This window comes from Kwoniella botswanensis, chromosome 1, assembly GCF_036426115.1.
Source record: "Kwoniella botswanensis chromosome 1, complete sequence".
Taxonomy (NCBI): domain Eukaryota; kingdom Fungi; phylum Basidiomycota; class Tremellomycetes; order Tremellales; family Cryptococcaceae; genus Kwoniella; species Kwoniella botswanensis.
Genome location: NC_088599.1, coordinates 577,058 through 598,038, shown reverse-complemented (window position 1 = coordinate 598,038; position 20,981 = coordinate 577,058). Strand labels below are relative to the sequence as shown.

At 45.4% G+C, this 20,981-nt stretch overlaps 7 protein-coding genes across 7 annotated transcripts; 4 read left to right on the top strand and 3 right to left on the bottom strand.

The window, feature by feature from the left end:
• Positions 1-118: 118 nt before the first annotated feature.
• On the top strand, positions 119-2,107 carry L199_000238 (uncharacterized protein; the record flags this gene model as incomplete). Its single annotated transcript, XM_064886006.1, has 11 exons — positions 119-255; positions 371-476; positions 536-564; positions 614-690; positions 785-860; positions 920-960; positions 1,022-1,034; positions 1,100-1,366; positions 1,457-1,682; positions 1,761-1,800; positions 1,884-2,107. The coding sequence occupies 11 exons, from the start codon at positions 119-121 to the stop codon at positions 2,105-2,107; spliced, it is 1,236 nt and encodes a 411-aa protein (XP_064742078.1).
• A 675-nt stretch (positions 2,108-2,782) lies between these two features.
• On the top strand, positions 2,783-4,442 carry L199_000237 (uncharacterized protein; the record flags this gene model as incomplete). The annotated part of the gene is made up of 4 exons (XM_064886005.1): positions 2,783-2,795; positions 2,860-3,030; positions 3,088-4,345; positions 4,400-4,442. 4 exons carry the CDS (start codon positions 2,783-2,785, stop codon positions 4,440-4,442), a joined length of 1,485 nt encoding a protein of 494 aa, XP_064742077.1.
• A 1,258-nt stretch (positions 4,443-5,700) lies between these two features.
• Positions 5,701-7,185, top strand: L199_000236 (uncharacterized protein; the record flags this gene model as incomplete). The annotated part of the gene is made up of 5 exons (XM_064886004.1): positions 5,701-5,745; positions 5,809-5,920; positions 5,982-6,754; positions 6,837-7,079; positions 7,147-7,185. 5 exons carry the CDS (start codon positions 5,701-5,703, stop codon positions 7,183-7,185), a joined length of 1,212 nt encoding a protein of 403 aa, XP_064742076.1.
• A 524-nt stretch (positions 7,186-7,709) lies between these two features.
• L199_000235 (uncharacterized protein) lies at positions 7,710-9,241 on the top strand (the record flags this gene model as incomplete). Its single annotated transcript, XM_064886003.1, has 7 exons — positions 7,710-7,835; positions 7,945-8,053; positions 8,128-8,276; positions 8,359-8,482; positions 8,554-8,713; positions 8,799-8,921; positions 9,001-9,241. 7 exons carry the CDS (start codon positions 7,710-7,712, stop codon positions 9,239-9,241), a joined length of 1,032 nt encoding a protein of 343 aa, XP_064742075.1.
• A 230-nt stretch (positions 9,242-9,471) lies between these two features.
• L199_000234 (uncharacterized protein) lies at positions 9,472-10,297 on the bottom strand (the record flags this gene model as incomplete). The annotated part of the gene is made up of 2 exons (XM_064886002.1): positions 9,472-10,062; positions 10,118-10,297. 2 exons carry the CDS (start codon positions 10,295-10,297, stop codon positions 9,472-9,474), a joined length of 771 nt encoding a protein of 256 aa, XP_064742074.1.
• Positions 10,298-11,321: 1,024 nt separating this feature from the next.
• On the bottom strand, positions 11,322-15,388 carry L199_000233 (uncharacterized protein; the record flags this gene model as incomplete). The annotated part of the gene is made up of 11 exons (XM_064886001.1): positions 11,322-11,351; positions 11,412-11,672; positions 11,760-11,948; positions 12,032-12,410; positions 12,484-12,782; positions 12,851-13,335; positions 13,392-13,790; positions 13,863-14,426; positions 14,506-14,772; positions 14,839-15,304; positions 15,386-15,388. The coding sequence occupies 11 exons, from the start codon at positions 15,386-15,388 to the stop codon at positions 11,322-11,324; spliced, it is 3,342 nt and encodes a 1,113-aa protein (XP_064742073.1).
• A 595-nt stretch (positions 15,389-15,983) lies between these two features.
• Positions 15,984-20,824, bottom strand: L199_000232 (uncharacterized protein; the record flags this gene model as incomplete). Its single annotated transcript, XM_064886000.1, has 9 exons — positions 15,984-16,063; positions 16,137-16,236; positions 16,306-16,435; positions 16,490-16,566; positions 16,620-16,682; positions 16,743-16,835; positions 16,918-18,372; positions 18,451-20,385; positions 20,447-20,824. The coding sequence occupies 9 exons, from the start codon at positions 20,822-20,824 to the stop codon at positions 15,984-15,986; spliced, it is 4,311 nt and encodes a 1,436-aa protein (XP_064742072.1).
• Positions 20,825-20,981: the final 157 nt, after the last annotated feature.

Here is a 20,981-nt window from a genome sequence, read left to right as displayed (position 1 = left end):
TTCAAATCTCTATTGTGAAATATCTATTTCGCGTCATACAGCTCCTGTGATCACATATAGCACCAAGATCAAGTATAATAATAACATCAATATCTAGTCCAAACTAATAATATAGAAGATGGGAGCCTGGCAATCTCTCGAAGAATGGGTCGAAGAAGGTAAATCCGGTCCATGGTCACCATCTCATCCATCTGATGCCCAGAGAGAATCAATGGTATTCCTCGCTTTTGCTTTTCTAGTAATCCTGATCTTCTGGTAAGTCATGTCAAAGTCAATTCCTCACGATCCTCAGTAGACTAGTTTAAATCAACCCGGAAAATCGATCGATTGCTTTCGATTTGGTTTGCGTGTTTTGTTGATGTTTCTATAGGCAATGTAAAATACCATATTGGTATGCCATCGAGAAAAGGAAATTCAGAACTGTGTTTTTCCCTGTATTGACGCCGTTCAAATTATTGACTGTCCTGTACCATGAGGTGAGTAATCCGATACCATCAGTCAACGTTCGGCTCACTTGGAAGAGAGGTACCCATAGCTCGGTCATGCTGTTGTGGGTATGGTGACGTGAGTTCCGCTCATCCCCTTGATGCTGAGACTGAAAGATGAGCTGTAGGATATGGTACAAGGAATTGAGGTATGGGATACCAGAAGGAGGAGACAGGGGTAGGATAGATTTTATAATGATTGATAGTGAGTTGGCTAATCATCTCCCATCATCTTTCCATGCAACCCACAAATCTTGTCTTGATCAATGTAAGCTGAATGATCTGGTTTATTATCGCAGAGTACGAAGGTGGATTAACGAAATTTGGAGGAGAAGTGGAACCTATCTATTCATTAACTTTACCTGCTGGATATGTGTGAGTGTTTTCTTCTGTGTATAATTGAGTAAGACAAACGGTCTAACGAGATCGTTCAGAGGAAGTTGTTTGATTGGATGTTGGTTTCTATTCACGGGATGTGAGTTTATCCTCATTCATGGGATGACCAATACTGATCGACTGTGTCATACGTATATTAGTCGATGCAAAATGGTAAATCCATTCCATCTCATATCAAATCACCATCATTACTGATCATTTCATCATCCATTCAACAGGTCAAAATTCGGTGCGATCAGTCTCTTATTCCTAACTTCCATAGCCACTTCGATTTGTTTCTTCGTAAAAGCCAAATCAGGTTTAATCAATAATTGGTATTACATGATTTCATGGATATACAAATGGGTTTTATTCAATGAACAGAAATCTAGAAAAGCGATGAGAAGGCATGAGAATAAAAAAGCTGAGAGGAATGAAAGTGCCAGGTATAATCATGATAATGCAGAAGGTCCGACAGAAATTGATTTACATGCTTCTCAGGATTTGTAAGTCACAAAGCACAGTCCTACTGTACAAAGTATCAGTCCGGACTGTACAGTATAGACGCTATATTGCTGATTCCCAATATACTGTAGAATAATAGGATGTTCACTACTCGTCGGACTACTTTTAACCCTAGCGTGGATGTGGGACGATTCGATATGGCTTCGATTCATCATGCTTTTCATGGGACTCTTGAGTGCATTATATGCGGTATGGGATATCATACTGGACGGTATAAGGTACGCAAAAGTTGCGAAATCGGATATAAGGTATATGGCAGAGGAACATAATAGGAAAGCCAAGATACACAACAAGCTGGTAAGCTATCTACTATACACATACCGTGAGGATGTTGGATAATCTTGCTGATACGATGATATTCTGATTTTACTGAAGAACCCTGAAAGAAGACAAAAACGTCAGAGAAGCACGAAGTGTAAGTAAAATACTCTAGACACTTAAAGATCTACCGTCCTTTTTTGGACTTGTTATAGACACTGACGTACTTTATTATATCAGTCTACGCGATTTTGTGGCTATTTACTAAAACAGATATGATAATACTAGTTATCGTCCTTGGATATTTCGTATTTAGGAAAACTAAAATTGAACAAGCAATAGAATCTAGGGACTTCTTACCTGCCAAATTTCGTTATGGACCTTCGGACCTTGAAGAAGACGTTAGGATCGCTGGGGATACGTTTAAGGAGGGGATGGGTAATTTGGTTGGGAATGGGTCATGACGTACGGACCGTAAGAATTACTTAGTCGGTATGACTGGGTAAACAGTATATGTCGATCGTACCTTCCTGTCGTTACTTATATGGCATTTGCAGTATGATAGCATCGAGAACCGTACGAGATACTCCATCATTGATGATGCATTTGCCTTCTCGTAATCAGACTAATTTCAGCCTTCTAGAAAAAACAACAACAGTCTCGATCAATCTTCAGGAACCTTGTTATAAACTCACCGAGGTCCATTTTCAGCGCCACTATGCTAGTCGGCCGGAACAAGTCATGAACATCATGGCGACTTCCCACACCTCACAGTACATCCTTCCTTTATACTTCGAGTGGGTACCTTGGCTCTAAGTGGTAAATAGTAGTGAGATCTAGCACGCATCGGACGGTGATACAAAGGAAATATGAGGCGATTGATAGGAGAAATCCTTTGATTATCTTCCCTCACACGTTAGAACTCCACATACTTTCGTACCACACATGATGTGGGGTCAAAGTCAATTCAGTCCAATCCAATCTCTCCAGAGTCCAACACATCATCATATTCTGTATCATCGGAAGATATAATACCGTTACTGGTATTGAAATTCTCCAGCAAGGACTTTGGCATCGATCACACCATACTTGGTCTTACGGATTATTTCACAATTGATAGTTAGGACAAGGACGTGACTATGCCCCTCGAAGGTGCGTTGGTCGACTTCTTGCATCCTGAGAACATACGGTTTACTGATATGAGATGGTGACACAGTCACCCCTCCACCGTTTGCTGCTAGCCAAAGACTCCCCTATACACCGGCATTTGCGAGGAACGACGTTCAAGGTGGACCGGGATCGGGAGCTAGCTCAATTGGAGGTGCTGGAGGTCCCGCTTCAGCTGCTGCGGCCGCCATAATCCCTCCTGCTCCAGGTGGGATAGCTGGTAAGTCAACCTTCAACACTGCCTCGACATGGATTGTCAATACTGATAGTGAATCAGATCCTCATCGAGCTATACCCGCATTGGCCGAAGCAGGATATACTGCACCAAACCTTCGACCTGCTGCGATCTCCATTGATCCTCGTATGGGTGGCGCATCGGTCTACGGTGGTGGTTCAGTATACGGGGGAGGATCAATGTACGGTGGAGGAGCAGCGAGAGGACCACCCAGCAGTGCTTCCTACGGGTATGAGCCTTCTCAACACCATCATCAACACCAACAACACCATGTCCATTCGCCACTTTCCGTGGTCCATAGTGATGGGTGGCAAGCGAATTCACTTCCTGCACCCAGACGGGGTCCACCTTTACAACCTGAATCTACCATCGCTCCTAGGCATCATCATCGTCACCACCAGGATGATTTCGATGATGGGAAAAGCGATGCAAGTTACTACGCTATGCCTAAAAGTCATAATCATCGACCTAGATCCCGATCAGGTTCAGTCAGTTCATTATCTGATACATCCAGTCCTAGAGAATTACAAAATCCTTTACCTGGTGGAATCCATAGATCAAGATCGATAAATGGACATAACCGCTCACCGTCCCTTCCACCTGCTATTGGTCATTTACATTCACCCATCTCACCTTCACCGCTTGCTGGTGGAACAGGTGGATTACCCAATTCCATTGGTAAATCAGCATTGTCCCCCGCAGATCCTGATGGACTCATTCGAAGACATAGAGATAGAGCTTCACCTGGACCTGGACCCGGACAAGTTGAAGAAGAAAGAGAAAGAAGACCGCGAATTCACTCGTTCACTCCTGCCAATTTGGATATGGAAGAACCAAGAGCTAGGGAACGAAGACACTCAGCATTGGCCAACGAGATTGAAAGACCTCGAGTACACAGCCATCATGGACATGGACATGGACATCATAGACATCGATCCGGCTCACATCTACCTGTACCTCCACCATCGGATTACTCTTACTCGTCCTCATATGGGAATAGAGCACCGTCTCCCCCACCTGGAGGCGCACTGGGCTTACACCTCCACCCTGATGGGGGATCTAACGGTGGAGGAAGGAGGCGAGCCAATTCGATGCAGGGATTCGATAGAGAAAGACCATATCAGTTCCAGGCGTATCAGACTCCCAGTATAGCTGGCGGAGGAAATGCAACGGTCTATGATGATGGGGCGAGCTTGATATCGGAATCGAAGATGACATTTATGGATGGTAGTGTAGCTGGAAGGACTAGTCAGTATGGGTTACCGAAATACCCTCATCAACCCAAGATGGATTATAGGAGGTGAGTTCAGTCTGTCTTGCGTGTGTAGACGGAGCTGATATTTGATCTATTCAGGTTCTGCGTTCAGAGAGGGAATGCCGATGTTTTCTTAGATTGATCTTCACCTTCATATTTTGTTTTGTATGAGCCCCCTCTTCACTTAAAATCATCTACTGTGATGAGCCTCGCTTCGATCTTCTCCTCTGGTTTGAGGTTTCTCTCGATCCTTGTGATCCTTGTAACATACTATATAGATGGGCCGGCAAGCAATGGTAACTGTTCATAACCCATATGCAAGTTGTGTAGAATAAGTATGATGTAGTATGTACATGTACACGAGATGAGCAGCAGGGGAACACGCCTTGACCCTCTCAAGCGTGCATGCCGAGTGAGTTGTAAATGGTCGTCACGGTTTGTAATCCGGATTAGAAAGTAGTTCCTCCTGTAGCCACTCATTTTGTAATGAGGTTGTAATGATTTCGTAGTCGTAGTCCTAGTTTAGGGTGAGTCAGCTTGCCGCACCTATTTTTTTCGCTCCGGCTGGTTTTTTCTCTTTTGTCCTTATTCACTTGTGCACTTGGTCACTCCTTTCCATCTCTTCTCTCTCCCTCTTTCTCTTTTCTTACTCATATTCAACTCAATTTGACTATTTCACGTTCTACTCCCGTGCTATCATCTCGCACTTCTTCTCAGCCATATCAGCTGATCATATACGCTCTATCCGACTTTATACTATATATCCCATCGTTAAGCCCGACCAAAAGGTCTATACGTCAAGATCACGCTCATAATTCCGACCGTCGCTATCACCACACAGAATTGGAAGGATAGAGGTCCGCCGATTTCATCATTACAAGAACAAGAGGGCAAGGTGAGTCTACTCGTTCCATGTCTGCTTTCCTTGGCATATGCAATTTAGCCGAGATTGAAGAGATGGGTAGCAAGCGGGAAACATCGACCAATGATGTGGATGCGCTATGTTACATCTGATATTGGATGATTCACTGACAATACATTTTGTATCTTCATTGTCACCCTATTCCTGCTCACTACTCGCATCAATATCGAAATCATTATCTTCTTTACCACCCTCACCACCTACCACATATCCATCCATGATTGTCGATCATTCATTCCGAATATCTGCTTTTTCTCTACGATCACTCGGCACACACAGTCAAACAAAGAGTTCATGCTTTCCTCCGTCAATATCACCGCCAGTAGAAATCAACATTGTTGTTATAAACATATAGGTTCGCATACCCGTTAAACTCTGTGAGTTCGAAAATCATGATGATTCGGCAAGAATTGTCGGAGATAGACTCACTGAATGTTACTTACGGTTCATCCAACTCAGAAGGAATAATCTGCCCAACATGGCTATGGTAAATATCAGACGAGATGTCGAGGACAAATTCTATGTGAGTAACTGTCATCTACCAATTGCAGTGATCTTAGAAGCTGACGGTTCTTGATGATTGTAGCGATACAAAATGCCTCTTCTCCAAATAAAGGTCGAAGGTCGAGGAAACGGTATCAAGACTGTCGTACCCAACATGGAAGACATCGCAAGGGCTTTGAACAGACCTCCCACCTGTGAGTTGCCCTGGTTCCCCTGCTAGAGTATGAAGCTAACAATATGGTTCTTTTGTTGTAGACCCTACCAAATACTTTGGTTGCGAACTTGGTGCTCAAACATCCATGGCCAACGATCGATACATCGTCAACGGTGCTCACACTGCCGATCGATTGCGGGAACTCCTCGATTCCTTCATCGAGCAATTCGTCCTTTGTCCCTCATGCAAGAACCCTGAGACCGAACTCGTCATCACTGGTAAATCCGGACACGAGGATATGCACCGAGACTGTAAAGCTTGCGGTCGACAAAACGGAGTCAACATGAGACACAAGCTGGTCGCTTATATCCTCAAGAACCCAGTCAAGAAGAAGGAGAAGGGAAAGAAGGGGAAGAAAGGAGGTATGACTGCTGAAGCCAATGTCGGTGGACCTATGGTGTTCGAAAAAGGCGCAGAAGATGGTTCTGGTGAAGATGAAGATGCCAGTCCCTCTGGTACCCCGGCACCAGGAGATCAAGGTGTCCCTACTACCGGAACAGATATCGACGATGTCCTCGGTCGATCCGATCCTGTCCTTGGTAATCCTGACGAAGCTGAGGAAGTTTCGAAGAAACTCGCCAAGACCGATCTTAATGGTGGAGACGATGAGGATGACGAAGATGCAGATTCGCCTTATGCTCTCTTAGGTGGCTGGTTGGAGGACAACAAAGATGCCAGTGATGCCGACATCGTCAATAAGATCAAGGAATTCGGTATCGCAGGGAAATACAAGGTTTTGGTGGAAATCGGACATCATTTGTTCACTGATGAAGTAGCCAAGGAAATTGATGCTAGAATTCCCTTGCTTCAAGCTGTAAGTCTAGCTTCTGATTACCCATATTGCCAAACTCTGTTGTATCCCTCGCTATCTACGCCGTGCTGACGCTCCCACTTAGCTTGTCACTTCTGAGAAACACCAAAAAGGTCTTCTTGGAGGTCTCGAACGACTTCTTGCCCTGTCACCCAACTCCGACGCACTCCTTGCCGCGGGCACTACTTCCAAGGTACTTATGGCCCTTTACCAAGCTGATATCCTCGATGAAGAATTCGTCAAGAACTGGGGTACTCACGTCAGCAAGAAGTATGTCGATAAGGAGAAGAGTAAGAAGGTCAGAAAGAGCGCCGATGCTTTCCTCAAGGTCAGTACACAATATGGTTGTGGAGTGTCAACGTGCATACATAGCTGACAACTCATGTTCACTGCAGTGGCTTGATGAAGCTGATGACGAATCCGAGTCCGAGTAAGGTAGAAGAGAAGATTCGAGCTGCCTTTTACAGGCGATCGGTCACAAATCATCTCAAGCAAGTTTTCGAACGGCCTTGGCCTGGTTTTGTGTTTTCCTTTTTTCTTTTTTCTTTACTTTCATGTTCATGTATGCAGATTGATCTCATAAGCAAACTGTCTGGTTCGATATCGACAGAAAGCTCATGTACTGTGAAGTACGAGTGTGTCTACCTTGCGCTTGACTGTGACAGAGATGATACTCAAGAGCCTTTAGCTTCAATGTCCGGCGATCCCCGATGGGGTCTACCTCGGCCCCGAAGACTTAAGTTGCCCTTACTTTACAAAGCCATGGAGACGGAGATGGTGGTTCGAACTAAAAACTGAGCTATTATTCCAACACATTCGTTTTGCACAGCTTCACATAGGGTCACTATCGAGATTCTCGTCGCACCACGAAGGTCTCCTAGGTAGAAAAGGAATGACATGTGCATGAGCTATCACTCCCCCTTGATGTTAACGTTCCATAACAATATTGTTGTGAATAATGAGGTTCACAGAGTTCGTCCCGTATCCGCTGTGCTCCAGGAAGCCGTTGTTCTTTCTACTAGGACTATTGACTCTGTTGACTTCTGTGAGAGGGGCTACCGATTGTGACGCAATCGATCCTTACGTGAGTCAAGTAAATCCGAGCCCAATACATATAGCCATTGGAATCTGTTCTGCCGGTTAGATGGATTCGAGACTGAAACTCCTGGCGTGTCTATTGTCAATCATTGTAGGAAGATCCAAAGAACGATGCGTGTAATCCCTTCAGATACATACCCAACAAAGCAGGAAATATCATCGTAGCTGAATTTTTCACCCATTCCGCTTTCTTCTTATTACTCTGTAAGTCAATCTACCTGGAATTTTTACCGTATAAATGTCAGGATCATCAATTAATGAGATGTGCATGTGTACAGGTTACATCCACCGACCTATTCGATGGTTCCTTGTACTTCTCATTGGGTCCATCACCCATTCCATCGGATTGTGGTTGAGATTAGGTATCAGAGCCTTACCTCATTCGATTGGATTTGTAGTCGTTGAAGAGGTCTTGGTAGTTCTGAGTGTGAGCACAGTAGTTCCAATACCTCGACTTCACCATTCAGACGATTGCTTACATCGGCGTGAGGAATCTTCCTCTCTCGAAGCCTTGCGCATATCTTGCAGCACTCTATGTTCTTCTCGGACGTATCACCCAGCATCTGGATGGAGCGAAATATCTACGTCCTATAAAACCTGAGAAGGTTGCTGAGATATTCGTTTGGTCAGATGGTAAGTTCATCAAAAGATGCAAGTTGTAAACATTTCTGGGAAGCTGATTGTCATATTGATTGATCACATAGTCATCACTTTCTTGATTCAAGGTAATGCCTCGGGGTTGTTATCCAATGATAACCCTACAGTTGTGAAAGCTGCAAGATACGCGATATTGGTCGGATTGGTCTTGCAATTCATCAGTTTCTTGTTTTTCTGTTATCTCGTTGTGATCTTCTTCTACCGAGTGTAAGTGATCAAATGATTCTTCTTCTTATCATACGTGCTATTAAGTGAAGCTGAGCAGCGACATGTAATCCTCGTGTGTACATAGTCGAAAAGAAGCACCTCAATTGTATAGACTACGAAGATGGAAGAGATTATATCTCGCTTTGATGTTCACATGTATGGCAATGCTTGTTAGATCAATCTACAGAATAGCCGAATATGCTCAAAAGTACGTCAAAAACTTTTTCATACATGAAATACAATGTTACTGTACGTATGTATTAGCTGACAATATCTTTTGCATTAAGTCACCCAGGATATTTGTACACCCACGAAGTGTACTTCTTCACCCTCGATTGTCTACCTATGTGGTTGGTCATATCGACTTACGTGATTTTCTGGCCTGGAAGGTACTTGACGGACGATACCAAAATCAGGCCGTCAATTTTGGATGGTGTACCTGTGGATAATACTGTCATGCTGGACACCTTGGATGAGGAGGGTAGGAGAAGGTTGGATTCGGAATCAGCGGGACAAGCAGGCCATTGAGGATAGGCCTCAATGGGACACGAAAAGTGTACCACTATACACCAAATAATGGACGATATAGACAACGTAGAGTGCATGAACGGATTTATTGACAATGACATATGAAAACCAGTATACAGCACCCAGACCGATATCAATCATATACATCACTAACAAATTTTAGCTGTACAAACCCGATAGAACGAGCCACCGTGTCTCAGTCTCAATTTGCCCAAACGAGGATGTGTTACTCATTCGATCAACACCTCCTGAATCTGTACCAATTCGTACCCATTTTCATTCTCTTTCTGATCTTCCGCCACCTCCCTCAGTCTTCTATAATAACCACATCCTACTGTATCTCTCAGCATATCTTCATTTCTATCCAACCACTGCGGAGAGGGAGTAGCGATCCTCGGAGGAGGAGGAGACATCACTGAGATCTCTTGTCTCCAGCTATCGATTGAAATCAACTTATCGTTCTCGTTGTCATTCTCTCTTCCTTCGTCTGGTCTACACATATCTTCAGAAGTACCTGAACATCTGCCAATAGTCCCTGATGGGGGTGAAAGGGATAGAAGTAAAGCATTAGAAGAAGGTAATAAGCATTGTAAAAATGATCTGAGATCTTTCAAAGGTGGGATATCATATGTCGATGGTGATATATGGGTGTAAGTGGATGTGAGAACGGTCGAAAATGTCGATAATCGAACATGACGTTGGATTCCATGTGGGTGGGATAAGAGGGATAAAGGAAGTTGAATTAGATGATGGGTTGTAGATTTGGAAATCAAGTTGAGAAGTAGTTCGTCCTTGTCGGTTTGGATGAATGGCTGAAATCTCTGTGCCGAACAGGTTACAATGTGATTCGCGATATCATTGACTTAGATCACTCACCGCCACATCTCCCTCGTCGATCTCTCTAAATCCCCAATCTCTCTTTAGCTGGTTACCTATAGTTTGGATGTAAGGGATCGAAGCGAGATACGCTTCCTGGTAGAACGTCGGTTCTCGGATCAGAGTGTGGGGTTTGTTCCTCTTTGACAGAGATCGAGAGGGTGTGAGAGGGATAGGCATGGTGATGAGGTGAGATTTGGCTGAGTATGTCCGAATTGTATTGGAAATCACTTTCTATAAAGTCTATGTCGTTGTCGCTTTGCTTGGTAAACCACGAGAGATGAATGAAAATGAAAGAGATGGAAGAAATGAAGATGGTAGAGAGTTCACGTTATATCCGTTTCCACATTGAATCGTAATCATGCATACCCATCACAAATCTGACTGTCGTAAGTGATCTGCTGATGGAAGCAACCATGAGGCTGTTAAGAAGATCAAACAATTTTTCGTTTTATCTTTTCGTTTACCTGAAAAAGCCAAGATCGAGGGTTTTGTTCTAAAAATGCTTCTCAAGCGTTTGATCCTCCTGCATTTGCCATTGCCGCAAATGCCCAACCATTGGCTCTCAGAGGAGAAGTTAATGGACGCCCAGAAAGAACCCTAACACAAAAAGATGGTCTTATCTACGATCACCCCACTTTCCTTTCTTATTTGTGAGGCAAAGGAATCGAATATAACAGATTCGCTATTGCCGCTGATGTTCAATGTCCTAGTGTAGTGTACCTGTAAGGATTAAGGAACATAAACTAATGGTTCACCCTCCTTTATTGATGAGCCATCAAATCAACTTAGGGTATTTGTCAGTTTTCGGTAAAATGTGTTTTAAGATTATCTCATCTGATCTTGCAATTCTCAGTGGAGATCAGAGGAGAGATTGAATTAATCGGATCTACGAGAACGATGATAAATCGTGGGATTTGAAGAATCTTATATACATTTTTTTCATTTGAACGAATTGAAGTGAAAAACACGAAAAGGCGAGAATTCGGATTAGGTAAAAAATACGTATATATGGGAAAGATCAAACTAACTTGTATTTCTTATGTGTGTATATATCATTACTTCCTCATTAATCGTTCGTTATCATGTCGTACTTCTACCGCTCCTCCCCGATCCGTCATACATATCTATTGCAAACTAACTAGCAACTACAACTTTCCCTCACTCAATCCACCAATGCTATTCTTAACGATAATATTTGTGATTACGCTTGAGCAGCCGCCCATGGTGCGATCTATCCCAAACACGCGTATTAGCTATACGATACATACTCAGAACCATTGAGTCCACTCACCCATGAGAATCCAGCGAATTCCTGTTGGTCCTGAGCACTCAATTGAGTATGCACAGGAGTCAAAGTAGGTTGTTCCCTTGTGAACTCTTGATCGAAATTACTGGTATCAGTCGCATTTCCGATAGTAGGGAAGTAAGGTGGTGGTATTCTCTTGTGGTAGACATCGTCAAAGTTCACATCTTTGAAGAACAAGTGTCGTTTGATATCGTCCGCATCGGCCTCACCTGCTCCTAATCTGCGTGTGGGATCTCTAGTGAGGAGCTGCAAGGGTACGAGAATCCATTAGCACCGGACAATTGTTTCTGCTGAGACGACATGATCAGGACAGATGGGGAAATCTTCGCTTACCCGTTGCAATAATGAAACTGCGTCTCTAGGCATGGTGATAGGATAAAGAGGTTCATCCTCCAAGATAGCATCGAAGATTTCATCCTCATCATCACCTCGGAAAGGTGATTGACCAAGTAACATCTCGTATGTCAACACACCGAAAGCCCACCAATCCACCGCTCGGCCATATCTCTGTTCGAGGAGGATCTGCACGATCCATCAAAATTTAATCAGCACCGGATACCAAACAAAATAAGGTGCGATGGATGTCAAGAATGTGAAGGACTTACCTCTGGGGCCATAAATTCGGGTGTACCACAGAACGTGCTGGTCGTCTTTCCATACCACATATCTTCTTTACACAGACCGTAATCCGCCACTTTAACATGTCCATCTAACGTCAAGAGGATATTATCCAATTTCAGATCCCTATAGATGATTCCCTTTGAATGGAAGTATTGTAATGCCAGTAATACTTCACATGCGTAGAATTTAGCTTGACGTAAGGTGAATTGTTTCTTTTGGATGTGCAACATCAGATCTCCTCCAGATACATATTCCATGACGAAGTAGACTCGAGTTTCGGTCTGGAAACATGAATGGAGACCTAACAAGAATGGATGTCTTTCTTGAGCTGCGGCGAGGAACACTCTCTTTTCGGATTGAGTACTGATACAGTACATTACAAAATCAGCTCAACCCCCTCTCAATTTAGCGGTCTACCCATCATCCCATCACTCACCTCTCAACCTCATCATTTTCAATGATAAACTCCTTCTTTAACACCTTGATGGCATACAAATTGCTTGATGTCTTTTCCTCGGCCAGCATAACTTTACCGAAGTTACCTTTACCCAACACAGCAAGGAAGTTGAAGTCGTCGAGACCAACTTTGCGTGCTCGAGCCAACTGTTGCTGTGAAGGCCGCGATACCATTTTCTGTTGTGGCGCTTGAGGTTGTAGTTGTGCTTGAGGTGGAGCAGGGGAAGGTGCGTATGATCGAGGCGGTTCAGGTCTAGGTGAAGGTTGGACAGATGGCATCTACATAACATCATAATAAGCTACCGATCAGCCAAGGCATCAAGTATCGTACTTGAATGATTACTCACCTGCGCATAACCTTCTTGCGTTCGTTGATCACCATAGCTCATTCTCTGCTGAGGTTGAGCCGGAGCCTGAGGCATAGGTCTACCGCCTGAGGGTCTAAGGTTGTCATAACCGCCCTGTGGAGGGTAAGGCTGTTGCTGAGCGGGAGGTTGCTGTTGTTGCGGAGGAGCAGGAGCTTGTTGAGGTGGAGGACCATACCTGGGATCATAGGCACCTGGAGGGGGTCTGGCCGGAGCGGGAGCCTGTACAGGTGGTTGTTGCGGTATTGGAGGTAGCTGAGGTGCACCGATTCGCTCTTGAGTATGGTATGATGGTAGGGTCGATACGGAAGAAGCTGATGACGAAACGGAAGGGACAGGTTTCTTGTGAACTTGCGTAGTCTTGATATCTCTGAGGTTCTTCAATAGTATATTGGCCATCTCCATTGTCATACCGCAGAAATCGGGAACAAGGTGCGAACATGTTTGATGACAGGTGAGTGAGCATTCTGCAGAATGACCGCTGTTAGCTAAATGCCTTTCTCACACTAGCGAAATCACGCACCTGAACATTTGACAGAATTCTTTCGACCAAATGGTAACATATAACCACAATGACAACACCAATTCGCAGTGATGTTGGTGTAAGGTGTGAATCGATGAGGTATACGGTGATTGATCTTCTCTTCGTCTCCCTCGGCATCCGCATGAGATTTGCTGATACATTTGGTGACCACCTTTGGGTAACATTTCTTGTGACAGGCGTAACGACAATCCTCACATTGGTATCCTTCACCTGTGAGCAAGAATTCTTGACACAAAGCACACATGATGGGTTGGTAGAATTGCCTTTGTACGAATTTGTGTCCGTTCATCTCGTACACATCGCCCTTTCTCTTTCTGACGGCACCAGCTCGTCCAAGAGCTTCGTAAGGTCTTCGTTGTCCGCCAGCATTGTCCTTGACTACATCACATGGAAATCATCAGTAAGTCGATCCGATTCTAAAGCAATGACAGCAGTGACAGTTCAACTCACCAAAGTCCAGTTTCAATGAAATAGCACCAGCAGGTTCAACAGACCACCATCCTTCTATACCCTCCGGTACTTTACCATCCGCTCCAGGGGGTCTGCCTCTGATCGTACCAGCACTATGCAAGGTGACCGAGTCAGGTGCAGCACCAGACCTCGGACCTAGCGTGGCAGCAGCGGCAGCCGTAACCCATCCAGCTCCTTGAGTTTCAATTCCGACCTTTTGTCTTCTCAAAGCTTCCAACAAATCACTGACGGTGAACCACAGCATACCGACTGGTGCCGAATCACCAGGAGCGACCGAATCGTATATCGTCACTTCAACTTCATTGGCTTTATCGACATATATCTCGAAATCTTCATGCCATTTGTCAACTCTTGAAGGATGCGATACGGCTCTTTCGTTTCCTTCTATCTTGATCACTACTGTCGTTTCGTTGTAGACTTTGGAGGATTTACGTGGTAATGGTCGATGATTCAGATCTCTAGCTGATCTGAGAGAGACGACGAGTTTACCGGAAATGGGTTTACGAAGAGCATCCTTTCGTTTCATCCCGTCGGGCAGTAGATCTACATCCATTGGTCATTTAGTTATATGTTCTTTGTTTGTTCTTGGGTTTGAGAAGGTATAGCTGAAGATGAAACTGACCTTCATCGTCCTCCACGGCTCCACCGAACTTGGCCAAAGTCTCATATCTCCTCTTTGCTTTCCTTAACAATTGGATCTTGCCATCACTTTCCACTCTCTTGGCATCCGTCTCTCCACGCAATCTCTTATCCCCTTCGATCCTATACGCTTGAGCCATCTTCTCAATACCAAGTTTGTACTGCTCTTCAACCTGAAGTTTGAATTGAAGTTGATTCAACATCCTGGTGATCTTAGCGCCAGTCAAAGGAGCGTCGTATCTTTGCAGATCTGAGAATGACCCCCATTTATCAGCATCTTCCGATCTCAGCACATCGTGTCAGAGGGGTGGCTTACCTAGCTGAGTGTAATTCTTCTGTTCGGGTTTTCTTACTTCTGGTTGATCAGCACCGGGAGGAGGAGGAGGTAAAGGTCTATCTCTATCTACATTATAACCCTTTTGACTCGGACTGGGACTGACCGGTGGTCCACCGGGGTAACCCATATTACTCGAACCAGATTGTGAAGGTGTCATCTGATGTCTACTCGGTAAATGCGATTGTGAACTTTCACCGGGTCTCATCGGACTTGCAGTCCCACTGTTACCTGAACCCATCTGAAGTTTGGCCAATTCATCTTCCAAGAATTTGATCGATGCTTGAGCCGCCCTGACTTCGTTCTGAGCTTGTTGAATGACAGCTTCGTTCTTTGACGACGCTTCTACCGCCCTCATGACTGCTTTGGCACCTTCAAGATTCCTCTTCTCCGACTGGATGGTCGATAGAAGAGTGTTGATCTTTGGGTCGGTAGTTGGTGGAGGAGGCTATGGGTTTGATCTGTCAGTATGATATCATGATGTCGTACAGACGAAATGCCAGATACGAAGTAAAGCGGTGGAACATACCATTTTGCAAGATGACAATGAGGATAGTTTGAGCGAAAGAGAGGATTGATATTAGAATTTCAATCTACTGTTCTAGTCTATGCGTCTGGTCGTACCGTATCTTGAAGTCGTATGAGATGTTCTGTCGTGTGGTGATGAGATGTTGACGTTGACGATGATGTGTTGCCTTTGGTGAGTTATGCCGAGAAGTCCGGCAAGTGAATAGCAATCGATGGTGATACGTGTGAGTCGTTCCGAGCAATGCAGTGGGTAGGGGGCACACCCTTCAGTGCGTGTGTGAGGTTGAGATGGGATATGCAGAGTAGTAGAAGTAGAGTAAATGGTAGAGTAGTAGTAGTAGTAAGCAGCACGCGTCTCTATTGCAGCAGTAGTAGTGTGAGTGACTATGAGTATGGTCGAAGTGATAACGTAACGGGGCTATAATTCACCCATGCGCTCACTCCCCTATACTCCGCATGTGGCACCATCAATCACTCCGGCACTCTTGGCACAGCCCCGAATCATATTCCCTTCGTCATCGACGATTCAATGTAGCACTCTGCGCATTATGCATCGCTTCATTGGGCTTGCATTATATATGATCGATCAATATGATATGTTATATTTTACCACTCAACCAATTTGGCCTTTCGACGTTCGAACTGAACCTCTCTGACCCTTGTCTAGGTTCAAGCATCACTGAAGCGAATTTCACACACAAGTCAGCTCCTGGAATCATTCAATCAGAATGAGGCGAATGCACGATACTCACGAGATTTCCTATATAGGGCATCGACCGACCCACTTCCTCTCTCAGTCAATACGCGCTTCAAGAACGTCTGCACAGCTTCCAACTCGTGGAAATTGAATGGCTAATGGTCCAAAATATAGTATAAGCTCGAATCAGTCAATCAGGATAACGGGCATAGAATAGTACTCACCTCCTGGTATCGCTTAAAGTCCATTGCGATCCTACCTAGCTTATTGTATTTGTCCTGATTGATCAAAATGATATCGGGCTCAAGTACCGAGGGACGTGTACTTGGATTACCGTCGGAGGTGAACGTGATACTGATGAACCACGAGGTCAGTACATGATGCCGGTTTTAGATCGTATCTACGTACTCGGTGAGTATCAATCCAAGGAATGGAAGACAAGGCGTAGGTGCTTCACGTAACCTCACTCGATAAGCTGCGTGGTTCTATCGCGATATAAGGTCAACTTGGAAATTACCGTTGAAAACGATAAACTTACCTTGGTATGCTCAATGACACCTCGAAGTCTTTCGATAGTCACTTTGTACTTGGTAGGAAGGGCCTGATGACGAGTCAGCAATAGCCAGGAGCCAACCCTTCACTTCAACACAACATCACTCACATCCCATGTCTTCTTCAGCCGTAGGATGGTACTACTGTTCAACCCAGCCAGAACGGCAAACATTGTAGAGAAGTTGTACATGATCAAGCATTTCTATCAGACATCCCAAGTCAGCACAGAAGAGAATCCCATAATCATACTCAATCAATCTCATCCAAAATACGGGATTACTCACATCAGCCAATTTGATGAAGAATTTAACTAGACTCGCTCTTTTCTTCGCATCCGTTTCATTCAAAATGCTATCCGCTACCCAACCTGTAATCTGATTCGAGAGTGTACTTAGAGCTTTCAACTCCGGTATCGTCTTTTTACCAGTTTGCAACAAATCTTCAGGGACGACCGCGCAGAACATCTTACTTTCCATAATGGTGAACTGACGAGCGAGTTCCAACGTATCAAATTCCGTAATGTTGATATTACTTCCCGCCGCACTGGCTTTATGAAGGAATGAATGTAGGTTTTTGCTGATTACTGGTGTAGGTGGTAGACCACCAGATATAGATGGAGGATTTAACAATCCAGATTGACTGATACTTCTGATACGGTCCATTGAGACTGGTCGATGGATAGATGAACGATCTGAAACGGCTGACATCGGTCCATTCATCTTGCGTCGGACGGCATCCGCCAATCTTGGTCCCATAGCTGGTAATGTAACTGAGACCACGTCTTTAGCGAAAACTTGCAGAGTATCCAAGATCACGTCATCAGTTTCTTCTCTCCAGTGTTGGTCAAGCCATGATTTCAAGAAGTTGTATATCCTCAATCTAACAGGCACGACCTTCCTCTCAATCCATATCGCCCTTTCTTTCTCCCCAAAGACCACAGCGGCTGGTGGTTGCAGATCGTAACGGCTCATAACAGCCTCGAGGAGCTGAGTGGGTGTGGTGAATAATCTGAAGGTGAAGAAGAAAGTGGCATTGAAGGTTGGGTCTACAGGTCCATCGTGTGGTGTCATCTTCTCTACCAACACAGCTAAAGAAGCTCCGACGATAGCCCCGTCCGAGTTGAAAGCGATCTCGCGAGGATCGTAATCGTGGGCAACTACCCAGAATCGGACATCGGCATTGGCGGATGGCATAGGAGCAGTGACACTTCGTACAGGAGCTGCAGGACGGAGGTTGGCTTGGGTCTTGACGGCAGTCTCGTCTACTAGAGCAAGTTTATGGGTCGCATGAGATAATTCATGAGAGGCTGAGGGGATTTCGACTTTCAGTGCGCCGAAAGCCGGAACATCATGGACCGGCGGAGTTTGAAGAAGGACCGCGTTGAATTCGCTCACATCGGATGATCGAATCGAGGTAGGAGCAGTGGATGTGACTGATACTTGCGAGCTAGCAGAGGTGTACGTCGAGAGCCTTGAGGATGCAGATAAAGTTCCCTTGGAAGCGCGTCTTTGAGGTTCCAGCGGGATGTCATAGTCAGCTGTGAACTTGTCGAGATCAGCTGAGCGAGACGGCGATCGATGTTTGATCCTTGGTGGGGCGGGAGAGGTCAAGCTGGATGATCGACTTCGAGCTCCAGAATTGTTTGTTTCGTTGAGTGCTCGCAGCAGCTCTTCCGAGGGTCGACGCGTGGTCGTGATGAGTCCGGGCGTCGTATGATGCTGTTGCAAGGTCGGTCGTGACTAGAAACCGAAAAGATGTATAAGCTTGGGTTAACGGTTTCCAGAGGGGAGCGAGCATAGCAAAGACACTTCACTTACTGGGAAATTGACCGGTGCTCCAAGCATAACAGGCTGCATGGTAGGATGAATCGTTAAATCCTCATCTTTGCTGAAATCCTGTACCACTTCTTGATCTTCCTCTTCCTCCTCAGTTTCCTCATCTTCTCCCTCCTCCTCCTCCATTGGAGCTTGCGCCATCGACCCCCCACCATGCTGATATCGCTTCTGTAATGTGCTAAGACTGGTGGCCTTCCTGTGTAATCCAGAGAGGGTATGTACGCCTCTCGCTCCGACCGGTTTTTCTCGCATGATAAGTGGAGCTTCGTGGGTATGTGAAGGTCGAGGGGTTAATTGCCGTCCATGAACATCGCTCTGACGGGGTGTAGCATGCAGATGCACATTTTCATCTTCGGGTAAGCAAAGTTTGACCAATCGAACACATTCTTTTCCCGATCGCAATGTACCAGTAGCAGATTGGAGCAAACGAGCTTTCTCGCTGTCGTAGCTATCTTCACCAAATTCGGAGAAAGGTGCATTGGCGACGATCTCCGCGCTTTCCACTAATTTCGATGCGACCTCGTATAATTGGTCTTTAGCGATTCTCAAAGCTTCTATCTCCCTTGGTCTTTTATGCCTAACTCCGATGTTTCTTCCGACAGCTTCCACAATTGTAAGCAGTTCTCTCACGCTGTCTATCGTTTCTCTTGTCATCTCGATCAGATGGGCATGACTTGAAGGGTGAGAGCTGATATTGTGGGAATGTATATGACCGATGAAAGCGGCAATGATCGACAACAAGGCATCTTCGGCGTGGCCGATCGCCTCGTGGACATCGGCCACAGATCCCAATTGACGATTGATCACTGACGTCTGCGGTGTCGGGACCGGTGTGGTGTCTTCCCAAGGCATGTGAGCATCTTCGGACGAAGCGGCTGTAGCTTGACTGAATGTACTGTCCATACTTCCCTGGACTCGTCGATCGCGGAATGATTTGCTGGCGATGGGCGAAGATCGATCTGAACCTTGAGAGAAGGTCGCTGACATGGGGGTATGCATGACCGAGGGCGATCTCTCTCGACCTGTACGAGAGCTTGAAGCGATGATGGAAGCGGTAGGCAAGGGCGGAGGGGGACTGCCCGCTCTTCGACGAGCTGCACGTAGATCACCAATACTTGCTGCTCTATTGCGGAACGCCTCCTGAAGTCGAGCATTACCGCTAGATGAAGTATTGACGCGGTGTTTACCAATAGTTGATTGATCGGTATCGTCTGTTGAAGCAGCGGAAGTGTGAGAGGACGCAGTGGAAGCTGAATCCTTCGCAATCGCTGGTCCTTCGGGAGGTTCCTCTTGAGGGTTCTCCACCAGGGTCACAGTAACTCCATATTCATTCGCTAAATGTAAGAACCGCTTCACCGATGCAAACACTCCTCTTGCAGCTTTGGCCAACGCTTCCAATTCGTTACTATCATCCTGATCCTCGGCTCCTTCCAGGCTGCCAGTTGTCTTGGCACAAGCCACCAATTTGGAAAGTTCCATCAGGACTATCTTCCGCTCTTTAGCAAGGACTGGCCATGTGACAAGGGTGGTTGATTCTTTGCTCAGACAGTCGGTCTGCATGAGTGCTGCTCGGATTGAGGATATAACGCAAGCTGTAGCAGGTTGAATGTGCGGTTTGCGGTTGGAGTGAATGGCAGATTCCAGCAGTGAGAGGGACTGTACGATGGGGTGCATGAGGGTTTGAAAAGAGGGATCGAGAGTGTTAGAGCCATTGGAGGTTGCGGGAGAAGGAGTTTGATGAGAGACTGAAGTTGATGTGGATGCTCTAGAATGATGAGAGGCAGCCGAGGTATATCGAGCATGAGATGAATGCGAATGTGACTGTGAATGCGTATGAGCGTTCTCTCGATGTCTGGCAGTGGGACTGGTTACAGAAGCATTGCTAGTCGCCGAGGACTCGTCTCGTCGATGAAATGACTAAACATGGAAAAACGTTAGAATCGAGATTGGCCGCTCTACAACAAACTGGATCACTCACTCCGTCCCATCCCATCTCCCTTACATAATTACTAGGGAACCAACCTCTTCTTAGCCCTTTCATAGTATTATCTTCCCCTTCGTTAGCCCATCTGGCTGACCCGCTGATCTCACCATCCCACCAGCCGGTCGCATCCCTCACGTGTACTCTGATGATCTCTCCCGCTTTAAAACTGAGATACATGTTGACATTGGAAGATGAAGTTGAGGCGAGCAGAGATGGGTCGAAGTCGTGAATCGCTTGTACATGTGTCGGTAGTCGAGTAGGATTAGTTGGCGAGATAGGTGTCGGTGGTGGTTGAACATGTTGAGATGAGGGACCCGCCTCTGAAGTTGAATGATAGGAAGACGATGATGGTATACTTCTATGCTGTATCATTGTTGAATATTCTCTGTACTATTGGTATATGTGATACGTTATGATATAGGGTTTGTTGAGGTCGATCCAGGGTTGATGATAGGTGGGGGTAGGAAGCTTCACAAGGGACGTTGAATGAGTCCAATCGTATCTGGGTTGTTGTTGTTGTTGATCTATA